Source organism: Elephas maximus, chromosome 6 (genome assembly GCF_024166365.1).
Source record: "Elephas maximus indicus isolate mEleMax1 chromosome 6, mEleMax1 primary haplotype, whole genome shotgun sequence".
Classification (NCBI taxonomy): domain Eukaryota; kingdom Metazoa; phylum Chordata; class Mammalia; order Proboscidea; family Elephantidae; genus Elephas; species Elephas maximus.
In genome coordinates, this window is record NC_064824.1 from 70,227,396 (window position 1) to 70,244,785 (window position 17,390).

General features: G+C 48.1%; 2 protein-coding genes across 3 annotated transcripts in view; both read left to right on the forward strand.

Annotated features, from left to right (window-relative positions):
• The window catches only part of METAP1D (methionyl aminopeptidase type 1D, mitochondrial), an 86,866-nt gene extending 77,668 nt beyond the window's left edge, over window positions 1-9,198 (forward strand). The window contains exons 7-10 of the mRNA XM_049887437.1: window positions 6,226-6,323; window positions 7,695-7,742; window positions 8,612-8,690; window positions 8,820-9,198. Coding sequence (XP_049743394.1) covers window positions 6,226-6,323; window positions 7,695-7,742; window positions 8,612-8,690; window positions 8,820-8,898 — 304 coding nt within the window. The 3' untranslated portion in view covers window positions 8,899-9,198. The remainder of the gene's footprint in view (window positions 1-6,225; window positions 6,324-7,694; window positions 7,743-8,611; window positions 8,691-8,819) is intronic.
• A 4,973-nt stretch (window positions 9,199-14,171) lies between these two features.
• On the forward strand, window positions 14,172-16,991 carry DLX1 (distal-less homeobox 1). Of its 2 annotated transcripts, XM_049888988.1 has the most exons (3): window positions 14,172-14,650; window positions 15,290-15,489; window positions 16,655-16,991. In XM_049888988.1, exons 1-3 carry the CDS (start codon window positions 14,338-14,340, stop codon window positions 16,907-16,909), a joined length of 768 nt encoding a protein of 255 aa, XP_049744945.1. In that variant the 5' UTR covers window positions 14,172-14,337; the 3' UTR covers window positions 16,910-16,991. The 2 variants fall into 2 exon arrangements, with proteins under 2 accessions (XP_049744945.1, XP_049744946.1); XM_049888989.1 differs by lacking the exon at window positions 15,290-15,489 and having other exon boundaries at window positions 16,655-16,731.
• The last annotated feature ends 399 nt before the right edge of the window (window positions 16,992-17,390 follow it).

The window sequence follows — 17,390 nt, forward strand, 5'->3', positions numbered from 1 at the left end:
TTGAGTGTATGTGTATTTTCTGAATTCAAGATTTTTCTTTGTAATCTGTTATCTAAGATTTGTTTTTTCTATAACTCTTCTGAAGTAGACATGTAGAGTGTGTGTTTTCATTTAAAAGCATGTAAAGAGTTTTGTTAAAGATGGCCACATTGGTTCCCTTTAAAGTACTGTTCTCATTAATATGAATCATTGAATACTTCCCATTTGCCTGAAGGATGGAAGGCTTAGTCACCTTGAAAAGACGCTGCCTTCCCCCCCGTAAGCCTTCAAATACTTTAAGAAAAAAGGCAGCAAAATATCAGTTAAATGTATTTATAGCTTTAAAAATATTGTAACAGTATCTGAATCAAACTTTAGTAAAATCTCTTTGGGTTATATCTGAGAAGCTTTTATTGAAGACTTTGAACAAAATTGTGTTTTTGACAGTTTTAAATTATAGGCTAACTAGCCTGGGAAAAAAGGATAGTGTCTCTCTGTTCTTTCATAGGAAATGTTGAATCAGACCCCTACTGGGAAAAGAAATTTAATGCATATCTCACTATCTTACTGTCCATGAATATAATAGAAATGAATTCAAAATGCAGTTTTATTTTTGCAAATGGGATGAGTCGATAGATGCACCTCATATTTTTGAACACCTAGGGTTCAACAAATTTACTGGTGGTGCTCTTGCATTTTAACAAAATTTATTCTTCAGTCGAAGGGGGCAGAGAACACTAGATTCTTATTCAAGCATTCTATCGAGCTCTGCATTCATGGCTGTGTCTAAAGGGCATGTCAGCCTTTGATTCTCTCTGAGAGGTAATTATCCTTTTCCTGTCACGGAACAACAAATGATAGCTAACTACAGAGGCACATTTGCAGTAGTCACATTCATCAACTGCAGAAAAAAAAATTCAATTTAATTGTGCAACACAGCTGCACATGGGCTTTTGAGCATTTCTGTTGTTCTCCCTGTCTCGCTATTCCTCCCTCCAGATCTATTTTTTAAACTTTTTTTCTGGTTATTTTTTTCCCCTTTTTGTCTCTTCTTCCATTTTTACTCTCTGTACTTTCTTGTTAAAGTAATTTTCCTTTGTGGCTCTCATTCTTTTTTCCCCATTGAAGGCTATGAATGTAGAAAATTATCACAATTACTCATATAATTGAGCCTCTTTGTAGCAAGTGCAACTCCAGTAGCCTTTCTCCATCATGAAAATGGTTTCATTATAGGGTTTTTCATATTCTCTGACACCATCTACACAGAGGAACAGGCGTGCAGATGAGATGTACTAGGAACAGGCTGGATCAGTAAGGTCACAGTAGGAATAATTAGCTCTGCTATGGAAAGAGCATCTAGGCCTTTTACTGCTACATAAATGTACTGTCCGTGGCTTTTAGTCACAAAAAAACTTACTAACAAATGGAGCTCCCGCCTACTACTTTGAAAAAAAGATTTGTATCAACACTACAATTTTCCATCATTAAGACTAATAACACAGAGCCTAGTATACATCAAGGGGAATAAAAAGAAAAATCTCACATTCAAGTGGCGGCTGGGTGCTGACCTTTGTTCCCTTTTTTTTGTGTACGACTTAACTCTTTACAAAAAAGAGCCACACGCCACACCAACATGCAGGTGAACTCCAGCTAGTACTAGCAAAGCATAGCATTCAGTCAGAAAATCTGATAAATCTCCATGCAGGATAATGCATTTCATTACATATTCACTACATTAATTCTAGCTACATAAAAAAAAAAGGAAAGAAAGAAGAAGAGTGGAATTGAAAGTGACATTGGATTTTAGCTATCTGGATGCAAAGGTCAGTTTTCACGGAGTACAAATTTGCATGTACAAGCTCCTTTGAAAACCTGCTCAGTCTCAACAACTGCACTTACAAACACTATGTGGAAAATAATAGACAATGAACTTTTTACTTCTACCCTAATACATTTCATTATTTAAACGGCTTATGTCTGCCGTTGGGAGGAAACAGGCCCTGATTCTAACAAATGTTTGTTCTGATATGTTAAAAGCAAGTGTTTCTGGACATCTATTATTTTGCCTTTTCTTATTCAGGCAAAATCTTAAGTGAGTAAATAAACAGTTGGCACCTTTAAGCCAAAAGTGCTTGGAATCATTACAAACTGAAGGTTTACAAACACCTTTCAACTCCGTCTAGTTTATTTTAAGATATTCCCCATCTTTTGCATAGCCTTTCTCTGCTGATACACCATGAAAAGAACATTCAAGCATCTTTTGTTGGTGTTATTATGTTGCCAACAACCTTGAGAGCTTTACAGGAGATTTTGAAATTCTCCTCTGAAACCTGAAAGATAGGGTGATGCCTCTGAAGAAATAAATATCGGTGAAAATAGTTGAACGAAAAGAGTTTTCTGTGTGCCCTTCTGCTTTATGAGGGATGGCTAGTGATCTGTAGGTTACAGTGGCACTAGCTATACCTCCACTTGCTTTAAAACATTTCTAAATCTGTATTTTTGTAATTATCTCTAGATGATAAGATTTGTACATGTGAGAATACTGTGGATGTGTGGATTCATGCATCACAAATATGTGACAGCTCCATCAAAAATAATTTAAATTTATCGTTGTAAATGTCATGAGGAAAGTATCAATAAATGGTTTTTAATGTTTAATTCATAAGTGTATGTTTTGATATTAATTTAGAACAATATAAAGTAGATTTTAAAAAATAATCTCTTTCTATTAGATTATGCACATTTAAACAATAAGTGGCTCAGGCAAAATAAGTCATTTTAATGTCATCTGTGATGGATTTTTCTTGACAGCTACTGTAAATTACAATTACACTGCTTCTCTCAGCACATGAAAGTAAGCATTGCAATAAATTATCTTTTATTTCAATCCATCATGTCTGCTTTTCAAAAACAGAAAACCTCAAATAAAAGTTCAGCACGGTTGTAAGAAAAATACAGTAATTTTTTATCCAGTTTGAAACAACAACCAAAAAAAAATGCACCATTCTTTCGGAAAACAGTCGTTGGCTTTAAAATATTACTAATTGTACTTAAACATTCTTTGTCATTAGAAGGAATTCCTGAACTTGTGAGTTCCTTCAGTCAAAAACTACTGCTCAGAGTAAAAATCTGGAAAGCTTAAAGTGAAATTCCATAACTTACAAAGTCAGATGTCTCTCGAGAGTCTTTAGTTAGAGATGCGATCCATTTGGAGATTAGCGTTCTTTGAGATTCATGTAAAAACAATAATAAAACTATTTCTGTGTACATTTTCGCTTCTTTATAAGAGTATGTACTTAAATATAGTACTCCTCTGGAAAACATATCCTTAGTCATAAAAATGTAGTTGAAATATACTAAGTAATTTAATTTATCTAAACACTCCAATTGAATATAACTGCCTCCTGAAAGGGAATTAAACTCAAGAAAATGGTCACTGGACGAATTGAAAAAAATGGTCACAGGACAGGATGAAATTTCTTAAAAGATTTTCCTTTCAACTATAAATAAAACTGAAATGTATAATACTACAATAGAATTTAAAAGTTAGTTTATAAACTACCTTTATGTATCTACTTCCTTTCCTCTTTCTCCCTAAGTATTCTGTATGAAGGGGTTCACATCATAAATGTGCGTAGGCTCCTAGGTAGGTGTTGTACTGTCTTAGAGAATTTTTAGTTAAGGAAAATCAGAACAGAAGAGTTAATACCTGGAGAGCTCTTTTCAGTAGATTTCAGCAAAAAAGAGGGCAGATTTCATCAAAGAAATGTCCAGGGCAAGAAGACCACTGTGCTCAGAAACAAGTCATGGCTTCGATGGCTGGTGTTGGGGAGTACTTCTCGGGTACACCTGCTTGTTCAGCTGTTCGCATTTTCCCCACCATGCCAGCCAAGAGGGGCATGTATGCCCTACTTTTCCATGCCAGAAGTAGTGTTACCAATACTTGTGTTAGTGCCAGAGGACTGGAATTTGCTACTACAAGTCTCTGGAGTTGTCTCTATGAAGTAAGATTAAACCCTAAAATCAGGTAAAGAATCATGTGCTCCCCAAGTGTCCCAAAATAGTAGAAGGGACATGACTTGAAGCAGTAATTAGGAATATTAATGAGATTTTATGCCTTTTAGTTTTAGTAAATATGAGATGGGCAGATGGTGCTCAGCCAAGGAACTGAGGGAACCGTGTCCTGTGCTTTTCTTCTTTCCACCCGGCTGTGAAATCCTCTGACACATACATTCTATGATACTCTTATAACCAAAATTTCCAATAGGTTCCAGGGAGTAAATTGCTGTAGGAGAATGGACTCATATCTTAGCCTCCTAGTAACTGCATAGGTTCCTTTATGAAGAGGAACGAGAGGTACGAGGGGGGAGCATTTCTCAGAATGGGCTTTCTTTCTCTCCTCTCTTCGGAAATTAAAATGAAGATTGCTGTTGTAACACACATTTAAGATATAAGTGTGACGCCTGCCAATCAGTTGTTAGGTGCCATTGAGTCAGTTCTGATTCATAGTGATCCTATGTACAACAGCATGAAACACTGCCCAGTCCTGTGCCATGCTCACAATCGTTGCTGTTGGAGCCCATTGTTGCAGCCACTGTGTCAGTCCATCCCATGGAGGGTCTTTCTCTTTTTTGTTGATCTGCCACTTTACCAAGCATGATGTCCTTCTCTATCAGTTAAGTCCTTAATACCGATAATTAAAAAAAAAATTGTTTTTTGTTATTTGTTTAAAGAAAAGAAAGTAGGAGAACCGTTTATATTGAATGCTCTTAGAATCATTGAGGTTTGTTGGGGCTGAACAAACATAATTTACAGTTCAGGTAGAACTCATTCTTCCAAATATATATAGAGATTATGTCTTATTTAATACCTCTTCCATCTTCTATCTACTTTCCACCCTCAGTTTATAATCAGAAATTGTGTGATACAACTAGAACACCTTGGAAAAGGTGTTATACTTCTTACCCAGAGCGCAAAGACTCACAGAAATAACCATAACCACATAGGGCAACTTAAGAGATAAAAACAGGACTCATCATTCCTGTCCCGAACATATGCATAGTTTACCTATTTTTGCACTGTTAGTTACATGGCAATTAAATCTAAATGAGAGGCTGCCCATCTGCTGGTTATATTGATATCCTGGTATAAGTGAAAGTATCTTATAGGTCTGTAGATGAAGATTAAAAATGTTTAGGGAAAATTATATGTAGACACAAATACAGAGATGCTGGCTAAAAACCATTGAGTCCATGGTAAACTAAACCTAGGGTCTGCTAGAAACTCTAATTTTGGATCTAAGAACTTTGATTATGTTCAGAATTAAAATAGTGATCCTGTAAATCACGATCTGTTGTTATGGTCAGTGTTAGGGGCACTATGCCCTTCATCCACATGAAAATATAAATGGGTGATGGTATATATATTCTTATCTTTCCAATGCTCCCAGAAATAAACACGTTTACCTGATTTCAAAAACAGCTTTTCAGCCTTGTAGGTGAAGATTCTAGGGTGGGACGCTATGTGCTACATTTCATTTCATTCAATAAATGGAACCCAAAACATTTGCATATTGAAATAACCAATGAAGCATTAAGAATTAGAAATCAAAACACTAGCTTCTCTTAGTACGATAGTGATTAAAAAGCATTTTTTATAAGTTTTGTTAATGGTGCAGTTCTTAGTAGAACTCCTAAATGATCACAATGTTTTGGAGTTTCAAGAATATTGGCAAAGATTAGATCTTCTATGTGAGTGTGTCTGTTTCTAAAATGTACAGTGTTTTGAAATAAACCAGAACAAAAGGAACCATAGTAGTAGGAAGTCACATTTCTAGATTGTGATTTTTTTTTCTGTTTGGCTCCCAAGTCAGTCGTAATTTGCATAGTCCTTTTGTGAAACCCCACAAAAACTAGGCAGGTTTTTATGACCTGCATTATGCTTATATGTGTCTGTATACGTGTGCATGCATGCTCATTTTTTGTGTAAAAGTGGCCTGGTCTGAATACTGTACTAAGATAAATGAAGCAAATTATTGTGTTAAACACATACCTTCTTATTTCATAAATCCAAAGGAAGTTGTTAAAACGATAGCAGAAATAAAATTATTCCAGAATAATGAAAACATATTAATGTTATCGGACTATATCTGAGTTTTCTTTTTCAAAGAATATTTTAAAGTGATTTTGTTTTATATAAGCATGCATGAAAAGCTTATCTAAATATTTTGTTTGGTCACTTTTAAAGCCACATAACTCATCAGAGTGGTTTGCAAGTCTGTCCACATTTCACTGGACATGGAATAGGATCTTACTTTCATGGACATCCAGAAATTTGGCATCATGGTAAGAAAGTTAATTTGGGAAACTATTTATTGAAAGGCGTCGGGATAAAGCAGTTTCACTCCTGAAGCTCTTCCTCTGGCTTTGAGCCTACATTATTATTTGAGGGTGGGGGGAGGGAGGCCTATTTAATCTTAACCAGCACATTACTGTTACTGGATTAGAGCCCAGCAGTTTCGATCCCAAAATAAGATTTTGCTTTTTGTCTTCTCCTGAAGGGTGCGTGGCTGGAAAGCACAAGGGATATTTGTCTAGAAAAAGTTACTGAAAACAAAACACCACTGCATCAATGTCCCAGCAGCATGTACATATGACTGTTTTCTGTTTTTCTTTTTCTACCTTCTACCCCCTTTTCTAACCGCTGACTGTTGTGGTTAAACTTCATTACATCCTACACAGCGTTGACAGCTGATGTATTTAGCAGCATGTACTCTTTTTACTCTTTAGTGATGTCTAGATTATACCCACCCTTGTGTCCTTTCCCCAGAACCTCCTGTTTTTCACTGCCTGGGTGTACACCCCTACAGTGAGAAGTCAGGGGTGAGCCAAAGGGGTGGGAAGATTCAGTTAGGGTAGGAAGCAGCTCTAGGAAGTACCCCCTAAAGGGGTCCGGGGCAGACTTGGACAGGTACCAAAGGAAAGTTGGTCCCTGCGCCTTGACCTAGAGGCTTGGTCAGTCATTTCCCTAAACAGACCCATCCATTGGTGGTGTGGAAGGCAGTTCCTAAAGGAACTACTGCCTAGAACCCCTCCCTGGAGGGTCTTTGGAGACCCAGCAGGTCAGAAGTCCCTTCAGACCAGAGCCCTGACCAGGCAGGAGTGCAGGAAGGGCCTTTCAGCCCTGCTTCCTACCCAGCCCCAAAGCCTGGGGTTATTTCAGAAGTTGCAGACCCTCTGTCCCTGCCTCCTGCTCTAACTTGAACCCAGGAGGCTGCCCTCAGGTTGCATTTACTGCCTTGGAGAAGCCTGACTTCTTTCTCTTTGGGGTGTGGGTGGTGAGGCTGAGGCCAGACAGAGGACTCAGTGAGGCCAGTGTGTGTGGTGTGTGTATGGGGTGGGGGGGTGGGGGGGCGCCTAGCAGGTATCTGAAACACCTAAACTGACCTTGACTGCCTTGTTGGGCCCCTCCCAGGATGTGTGACCCCATGTGCAAACAAGGCAGCAGCTGAGGCTCAGAAGCTCTGTGCTTAACCCCAGTGGTAACCACCACTTAGAAGTCTAGAAGCCTCCACCTCCTGGTTTCCTCAAAAGAAATGAGTTTGTTTTTGTTTTTGTTTTGTTTGTTTTTGAGCCACCTCAACCCTCCCTTCTGTTTCTCTCTGTCTCCTGATTTTCCATTTCCATTCTCCCCACCCCATGTCTTCTGTTTTGCAGCAAACGACAACGACCTGCTCATGGAGGAGGGCATGGCCTTCACCATAGGTCAGTGCCCAGAGTGCCTCATCCGCGGTGGCTCCTGAAGCGGAAGCGGCGCACTGGTCTAGGCTAGGCTGTCCTGTGGAGGACTAATAAAGCCAATCAGCATAATTAAATAATTCGGATGCATAGTAAATCTGATTATATAATACCCTGGAGCCCATCTTCCGACATCAGATACTTACCGACACATTTGGGAGACGGCGGCTGTCCCACCTCTAATTCTGTTACCAGCATAATGTGGTGTTTTACTTTTTGTGTTTTGGGTTTTTTCTTTAATATCTAGTAACTAGTGGCGATTATGTCCCTTGCTCCCTGTCAGCAAGTAGTCTGTGCGCTCTGGCCGCTCGTTCCTGTTCCTGGCTGGTTGCGTGATTGGTGTCACCTCCAGATTCCAATCATCCAGGGGCACGAAGGCACCATATTTCTGACTGTGGGACTTAATGGAGAAGCAATTACAGCGAAATAAGAAAATTGTTATTTGCTGATTAATGAACATTTTGAGTATGTTTTAAAAATTCAAATTTTTAAAAAAACTGGCTGGTATTTATAAGAGGGACTGGTGTTTGGGTGGTTGTTATCCACGGGGTCCTAATTAAGGCTTGATTAAAATGCCCTTCTTTCTCTAAAAAAATTACGAACTAGGCAACTTCATTCATTTTTGAATGCCTTAGTGTTTCCTCTTCCTACTGTTTGGTTTGTAGTATACTGTGTAAGCAACATCAGCTATCAGCCCTTACAAGATGACAACATGAATCCGTGGGGGAAGCATGTGGGGAGGGGGGCACTTCTTATTCTCTTTTTTGATAATCAGCCGAAATAATGTTTGACAAGAACCTGATGAGGTCACTCAGTAAATATTTTCCCTCTTCCAGAGCCAATCATCACCGAGGGATCCCCTGAATTTAAAGTCCTGGAGGATGCATGGACTGCGGTCTCCCTAGACGATCAAAGGTGTTTGCTTTCTGCCCTGTTGCTTTTCAATTGTATGTGAAGCAAAGACTCGCCCAGCGGCGCAGGAGAGCTGTTGCTCCCGGCCCGCGGGGCTCTCGCGCTTCTTGACTGCCGCGGTGTATGTTTCAGGTCTGCCCAGTTCGAGCACACAGTTCTCATCACGTCGGGGGGCGCGCAGATCCTGACCAAACTGCCCCACGAGGCCTGAGACGCGCGCTGCCCAAAGGGCGCGGCCACCTGACGCCTTTTTTCCCTAAATTGTTGAAATCCAGCGGGAGAATTTTTAGAAGGCACGGGCGAACGGCGGCTTGGGCTGTAACCTACCTGGCGCCTAATAAGCGTCTTTGACAAATGCGATGGGGAGTAGGGACAATTGGGGACGCAGAGCTGAAGCCCCGCCCGGGCCATGCAGGGGAATGGGACGCCCTCTTTTGGAGATGAGGGTTTTCGGGAGGGGTGGGGTAGTCTTCTCTCTTTCTCTTGTCCTGACTCTGCCGGAGTAAAAAGGTTCACCTCTTAAACCCATTGTGCCTGCGCTTTTTGTGTCTCTGACAGTTATTTGGGGGGAGAGGGTGGGTGGTTAATTTTTCAGTCTGAACTTTCCACAGGCGCATGCACGCACCGAAAGAAAAACCCGAGCCTCGTTGTTAGCTGGGAATTTTTTTTTAAATCGTTTTTCCCCCGTGGGGTTCCCACGTTGGCCCGCCCAAGGGCGCTCGCGAGGGTCAGCGCCTGCTTGCCATTCCTTCCGTTCATTTCCACATCCTCGCCCGCGAACCGAGGCGTTGGTTACAAACATTTCCTTTTGGCTGGGAACCCTGGGCCTGGCCTTTCCAAAGGACGTTCACAAGCCGGAGGCGCGATGTTCCGGGGTCCCTGCAGCTCCCTCCTTTCTCGCCGCATCCAGCCTCGCAAGACCATCGCAGAAGTTAAATTTAAGACACTATCCCTCCTCTCCCCCTCACCCTCCCCCACACGCGCGGGTGAGCCCAGCCTCCCAGTTGTGAACGGCGCCCGGCAGCTCAGCGGGCAGTCTAGCTCCCAATCCGATACCTCCCCCCACCTCCCCCTGCCCCCGCCAGGCCGGCCCTCTTGACCTGCACCCGGACGCTGCTAGGGCCGTGATGGCTGGGTTTTCTGGAGACTCAAAGGATCCCAGAAAGAGGAGACTCGGGCCCGTTTGAGGGCAAGGGCCGAGTTGACTGAGGCTGTAACTGGCGAGTTTAACCGCAGCTCCAACCCGCTTCAGGAGCAGGAAACCCGAGAGCCCACACCCTGCATCTCTCATGGCCAGTTCCTTCCTTTCCGCGCCCTTCCCCAGCATCTGTTCACACCCAGGATCAAGGGTGAAGAGAAGCTGGCCTCAGGGAAGACTTCCCTCTCTGGCTGTGGTTTTAGGGGCAAGTCCTGTGAATGTCCGTGCGGTCAGTGGTTATGCGAAATTTTGTTTCTACTGAAGCAGGTTTTGCAAAGTTGCCATCCACTAAAAACAGCTTGGGGGCAGAAATGCCAAGGAAATGTGGGCACCTGTAACTGCCAAGACAGGTGGCATCGGTGATTGGAGACCTTACAGCCAGCTCATCTTTGTGACAGAATAGTGAGGAAGGAGATGGAGGAACTGGGGCCAATGAAGGCACTAGGAAAAGTGGCGACTTTGAGCTTTACCCTGAAAGCGGGACTTTTCTTGGGCGGCCCCCACACTGTCCAGCTCGGTTTCTCTACGTCCAAGGATGTAGATTTTGGGCAACGGCGATTCCAATTACAGTGGGTCTAAGAGCTGGAAAAGACAAGGAAGGGGCTGGGGATTCACACACACTTTTGGGGTGCTCAGGAGTTGGCCAAGATCCATTGACTGGGACCACCTGAAGCACTCTGGATTCCCTAGAGAAGAACAGGGCCCAGCTGGCCTTGGGAAAGATTTGTGGTGATGACTTCACTTCTCTCCAAGGAAAATGGGATTGTAACGATTAGTGCCCAATCTTATCTGCAGATATGTTTACTCTGAGGTTCCTCAAGAACAAATTTATTGAGACCACAGGATTTTATCGAATGCTGGAGTAAAACGCTGCTTGTGCAGCAATTATTCCTAGGTGGGGATATTTGTAGGACATGTTTATAGTCCCATTTGTTAAAGTGACTAACAAAGTTTATATATGTATGTGTATACATACATGCACACAAACATATTCCACCAGCACCAGCCAATACGCAGCAGTAGAAAACAAACTTGAAGTAGAATGAACTCCATTTAATATGCTTTGAGGTTAAAATTAGGAAGCAGATTTAAAAATACCTGATACACACCTCCCTACCCCCTCTGCCAGCTGAACTGGCCCCAGACCTCACCCCGGGGCCGCCGGGTTTCTAGCCACACTTGGCTACAGCTACACCACCAAGCACAGGGTCCTGGGTAGTGTCTCCAACAGTCCTACTCCGAATCCGGAGCTAGCGGGATATAAGGGAGAGTTTTGTTTCCTCTCAGAGTTCGGACCGGCAAAGACCAAAGCAAGCCGGCGTCTCGGAACAGGTGTCCTCTCATTGAACGCGAGGGGGGTGCCAATGTACTGTGGGCTGGTAGAGGAGCGATAAGATCGTGCATGGAGTAGCAAGCCCACGCGGGGAGACTCGGAGCCCCGGGGAACCCGGCTCAGCGCCCCTCCCCACACTTGCTTCTCCGGGGCTTAGAAATAATTCAGGAGTGTAGATACTCCCTTGCTCACACTCAATTCACTTCCAAAAATAAGCAAGATTCTGAAACTCTCTACCGAGGGGGTGCATGGGGGGTCTTTGTGCTCAGGAGCCAGGCGTGCCCCCCGCGACGCGAAAGACTTGGATCCCACTTCCAGATGTGCAGGGACGGAGCGCCCGGGGAGTCGCGACGTGCAGCCGCCTCTCTCCTCTTCCCCCGCCCTTTAATTCTTGAGAATAAACTGGCCCTGAGCTGCCAGGCCCTCGGGTTTCCTCACGCTTTGCCCTGAGCACTGGGAGTCGCCAGCCAGGTCCCAACCCCGACCCGGAGCCCGCCGAGACGATCACTTACGTGAGCAGGGCCCAGGAAGAGCGTGCAGAATAGCCGGGGCCCGGGCGGCATCTGCACGGCTGGGCCGGGCGCACCGCAGGGCACTCCACACCCCAAAACAGGCACTAGGAAGAGCAATTAAAACCACAAGCGCAACCAGGAAATCAGGACGAGCGGAGGGGGTTGTCTGGTGGCGAAATCATTAGTTGGTTGTTGCTACAAAGCCTCGCCGTGTGGTTCGGTGATTAAGGGGGGAGGGGGGGAAACCTTTAAATATTGGCAAACCCGTTATTGGTTTGGAAGATTTTGTTTGTTTGCTTGCTTGTTTTGTTTCGTTACTTTTGTTTTCCTTTTTGCTCCAACCACGCTCCCTGAAATATTTCTGCCACCAGAATCGCACCCTTCAGCCAAAGAGGAATTCTGTGGGCAGCAGCAGCTGCTTACTGAAGTTAAAAAAGAGAGAAGCCCCCCTCCACTAATGTCTGTAACGACAGCACCGATGTAATTTGTTTTGAATGTTCATTTTTATTGGTGTTCCCTGTTTGCCAAAATGTGCTTGATTACAGAGGTTTGTACTGTGATCATTGCGCTCTCCAGACAGGGGAAGGTGCGGTGACGAAGGTTCAGCTCAGGCCAGATCAAATCTCGGGCTGTTTAACGCTGAAAGGCTGCATGTTGCTATTAGTGTTAAATATATGGCTAATTATGCGTATGAAAATTAAACATCAGTGTTATGCTAATGGGGAGACTTCAGCTGCGGATCCGAGCACTTGAGACTACCATTTAATCAAATGAATCGGTAACTAATACATCTGCACGTGTGAACTTTCACAAGATCATTTCCCTGTTCCCAGTCACACCGCTAAATTATGAAAGATATAATGATCAACACTTTCTAATTGCCTAACAAAGTAATTTGGGATTCACGGTGGGGCTGGCGGGATGGGGAACCAACAGCCCCTACCAGCCAGCGTGGTGCGCGCCATACCGCGCAGGGGTGGTGGTGCGGTTGTGTATGTGTGTGGGGCAGGGGTTTGTGTGCGTTGCTGTACCTTGTGCCCCAGAAGATAGAAGGCCCTGGGGCAGCTCTTGCCTCCACCAGCCCTGCCCCCAAAGCCGGTGGCGCCCGCTTGGGCCACTGGCGGGAAGATGCTGGGCGTCAAAGAGACACATGTCTACATATTAGATGTGCGAGCCTACCAAAGGCCTGATTTTGCCGCGGATTTCGGTGTCCCCCAAATCAAACTCTTTGCTGTCGGATTCCGACTCATAGTGAGCATACAGGACAGAGTAGGACTGCCCCCATAGGGTTTCCAAGGGTGTAATCTTTGCTGAAGCAGACTGCCACATCTTCCTCTCGCGGAAAGGCTGGTGCATTCGAACCGCTCACCTTTCTGTTAGCGGTAGAGCGCTTAACCACTGACCACCAGGGCTCCTTACTGGTGTCCCCCAGGGGCTCCTAAACTTCGGGCACCCTCACCTGACCCCAAGAGTCCGGAAAATGACCACCTGGAGTCCCGGGCTCAAGCAGAACTGAGCCAGCCAACCCCGGACTCCACGTGGCGCCGCACCCTCAGGGCGAGTCTGCGCGGGGCACTAGGCGCAGAGGGAATGGGGAGGGGCGGGGGAGGCGGAGGAAGGTTGGGAGGGAAACAGGGGGTGTGTGTTGGGGGGAGGCGGTGCGGCCGCCTTTCCTGGGAGGAGAAGCGCGGGTTTCTGGCTCTCTGCGCGCAGTGCTTTTATCAGACCGGTGCAGTCTTGGGCTGCAGTGGCCAGCTGGGCCGGGAGCAATGCTAGCGGGCCTCGGGGAGCGTCGGCGGCTCTGCGACCGAGTGAGTGAGTTCGCGGGTAGGGCCCCAAAACCCGACCTCAGGGATGTGGCGGAGCGGCAGGGGCCAGGGAGGCGCGGCCAAGAGGGCGCTGCGCGAGGCCCCAGACCCTCCACATCACAGCGCTCTGTTTTCCGCCTCGGGCGTACCCCAGTGCGTGACTCCCCGCTCCGGAGGCCGCGGCCACTCTCCAGGGCCGCTCCAGGCTCAGCGCCCGGCCGGGTGGCAGCGAGAAGCGGCCCCGGGTTCTCCGCGCTGGGGGCGGGCAAAGGGGGGGGCAGTAGAAGGGAGGGTGGTGGCGCGGAGCAGCCTGTTGGTTTCTGGGGAGGAAGTTGCGCTGGGAAGGCGGGAGGCTGAAGAGTCGCGGGCCGCGGAGGTCCCGGCGCGGGCGCCGCAGCCCATTGTGCGCCCCGCAAGGCGCGCTCTGTTGCAGAAGAGCCCCGGCCGCGAAGTGTGGACGCATCTCTCCCGAGGCCCGGCCGCCTTGTTTGCTCTAGTCCAGCCAAGCCGGAGCACCTCGGACCAATCCCCGGTGATTATGCAAGACAGCGGACCAATCAGCTCCGCCAACTTATGAATATTTATGACCTTGGCTGAGTCAAAGCTTTGAAGCGAGTTTGGGGAGCTCGGCAGCATCATGCTTAGACTTTTCAAAGAGACAAACTCCATTTTCTTATGAATGGAAAGTGAAAACCCCTGTTCCGCTTAAATTGGGTTCCTTCCTGTCCTGAGAAACACAGAGACCCCCAAAAGGGAAGCAGAGGAGAGAGAGACCCACACCCAGACCCCGCGAGAAGAGATGACCATGACCACCATGCCAGAAAGTCTCAACAGCCCTGTGTCGGGCAAGGCGGTGTTTATGGAGTTTGGGCCGCCCAACCAGCAAATGTCTCCTTCTCCCATGTCCCACGGGCACTACTCCATGCACTGTTTACACTCGGCGGGTCACTCGCAGTCCGACGGCGCCTACAGCTCGGCCTCGTCCTTCTCCCGACCGCTGGGCTACCCCTACGTCAACTCGGTCAGCAGCCACGCGTCCAGCCCCTACATCAGTTCCGTGCAGTCCTACCCGGGCAGCGCCAGCCTGGCCCAGAGCCGCCTGGAGGACCCAGGTATGTGCGCCCGCCGGGGAGAGGGAGAGGAGGAGATACGAAGACAGAGAGGGAATGAGAGAGAGAGGAGGGAGAGGTGGAGAGAGAGATGGGTGGGGGTGGGGAGGGCGCGGGAGCAGCGGAGGTTTCGGGTATCAACCTCTGGGTCCTTGTCACAGCACAGAAATTAAAAAAAAAAAAAAATCACCCAACTCACAACTATCCAGCCAAGGATAAATCCGAGAGCGTCCCCTGGCACTGTCTGGGCCTCTGGGCGGCTCTGTGCGCAGAGCACACAATGCCCCGCCGGAAAACAGAAACCCACATGTGCACGTATTAGTCTCGGTAATTATTTATTGCGTAGTGCTATAAACAATGTATGCAATTAAGGGTAATTAAACCTCAACTACCGCCTGCAAAAATAGCAAACTTTCTCTGCAAAGGCAGGAGCCGCTCGCCTGGGAACCGCCCCAGCCCGCCTGCAGCGGCCAGGTGCGGGCCCTCGGACTTTGCGGGACCCTTCTCTGGCTTTCGGAATTTCTTGAGCGTTCTTTCCCTCCCCTGCCTCCGCCACCCCTTGGTAGCCACTAGCTCTCGGATTCCCGCACTAACAGCGGCCCCACGCATTAACAAAGGACCCCGCTTCTGCTGTCCCTCCAGGGGCGGACTCCGAGAAGAGCACGGTGGTGGAAGGCGGTGAAGTTCGCTTCAATGGCAAGGGGAAAAAGATCCGCAAACCCAGGACAATTTATTCCAGTTTGCAGTTGCAGGCTTTGAACCGGAGGTTCCAGCAAACTCAGTACCTGGCTCTGCCCGAGAGGGCGGAGCTCGCGGCCTCCTTGGGACTCACGCAGACACAGGTACCTCGCTGCTGCCCCTCCACCACGCCGGCTTCCCGCGGCGGGCCTGCGCCCAGGCTTCATTTCCTGCTGCCTGGGCCTCAGGGTTGGGCTATCAGTGCGCGCGTGTGCGCGCGGGTGTGTGTGTATGTGCGTGTGTGTGTGTGTGCGCGCACACACACACACACACGCACATGCGTTCGCCCCTGGCATCTCTTCTTCCTCCTTCATTCTCTGTGCCCTGGCTCTGCCACTGCGCCCTGTACTCTGCGCTGCCTGTCACCCGGCCTCCCCACCCTGGCGCTGGACAATCTGATTAGGGCACAGGAAGGATTTCCCTGGACATCTTGTTTGGGGACGTTTTGTTTGGGTTCACACGTGCCGGAACAACTGGAACAATAGACGCTGGGCTTAATCCCTCCTTTTCCTTTAAAGAGTGGGGCTAATCACTTGGGGCCTCAGGGCCAGCGCCTGTCTCCCTCCTCCTCCTCCTCACCGGGCAAGGGAGGAGGGTCTTTCTTCCGCCCTCTCACCTCCCAGTCCCAGACCCTGCAGGAGAAATGGGGCCTTCTTTCCCGGATTTCTCTGAGACCCGTGGGTGCCCTGGTCGCGGTTGGCGTGGGTTACCAACGTCCAGCCCGGGATTTGGAGCAGAGCTGGGGAGAGCAAACAGATCTTAAGAAAAGGTTGGTTTGAGTCCAAAAAAAGTTCAACAAAACCCTGTGGCCTCCTCAGCCAGCTCGCAACTCACTCAAGGGCAGAAAGGACGGTGCAAAGAGAAGGCAGCCCACGTTGCAAATAAATTTTCTCCACTCCTTCCTAGGTTTTCGATTCTTTTATTGGTGTACGCATTGGAATTGCTGGCGCTCGGGGTTCTGCTGGCGCTGCGTCTTCTGCATACTGTCGCCGGGGTCGGGGGCTGAGCCCCTGGCAAGCGAAGGCCTGGGCCGCCTTGAGCTCATCACCACCACGCCCCCCTGCTGGCCCCGCTGGCGGCCCGGGCACAGCGCCTTTGACTTTTATTGGGGGGTCTCTGCTCCGCGCTCAGGGAGCTTCCAGATCGAGCGGGGCAGCGGAGGCTCGGAGGCTCGTCTCTCCGGCGCTCCGCGGTCCCTTTCTTATTTCCCCGAAACCTCGCTAGGCCCAGCGGCCCTAGCCCCAGTCACGTTGTTGTCCGCTCTTGCAGGTCAAGATCTGGTTCCAGAACAAGCGCTCCAAGTTCAAGAAGCTGATGAAGCAGGGCGGGGCGGCTCTGGAGGGTAGTGCGTTGGCCAACGGCCGGGCCCTGTCTGCCAGCTCCCCACCCGTGCCGCCGGGCTGGAACCCCAACTCCTCGTCCGGAAAGGGCTCGGGCGGCAGCGCGGGTTCCTACATCCCCAGCTACACTTCGTGGTACCCCTCGGCGCACCAAGAAGCTATGCAGCAACCCCAGCTCATGTGAGGTGGCCTGCCCGCACCCGCCCGCCTCCTTCCTGTCTCCCCCAGCCTGGCCCTTCCCGCCTCCCGGTCCATCCACCCTGTCTGCGTGCCCTGGGTGCGAAGGAGAAGGGCCCAGAGGGAAGGAAAAAGGGACAGTAAAGGCAGGACGCCCGCCGCCTCCTAGCCCCAACCGGTCCGGCCCGGCTACTTCCCTGGCGCCCTCGGCCCGTGTCCTCGTCCCAACTCCGGCCTGCGCCTCGCGGTGACAAGGAAGAGCGGCCTCGCAGTACAGCGAGGAGACAGCCGGTGCGGCAAGACCATCCCGCTCGACCCGACCCGCCGACCATAGCATTTGTGGGGCTATCAGGAACAACAAAAGCAACGTCGAAAAAAGCAAAAGCTCTTTTCTGTCCTGTCTCTTGTCTCTTTTCGCTCTGTGTCTGTGCGCTGACGAAGTCAAGGTCCTCCTCGGTTCACCGTCCTCATTCTTTGGCCTCTGCAAA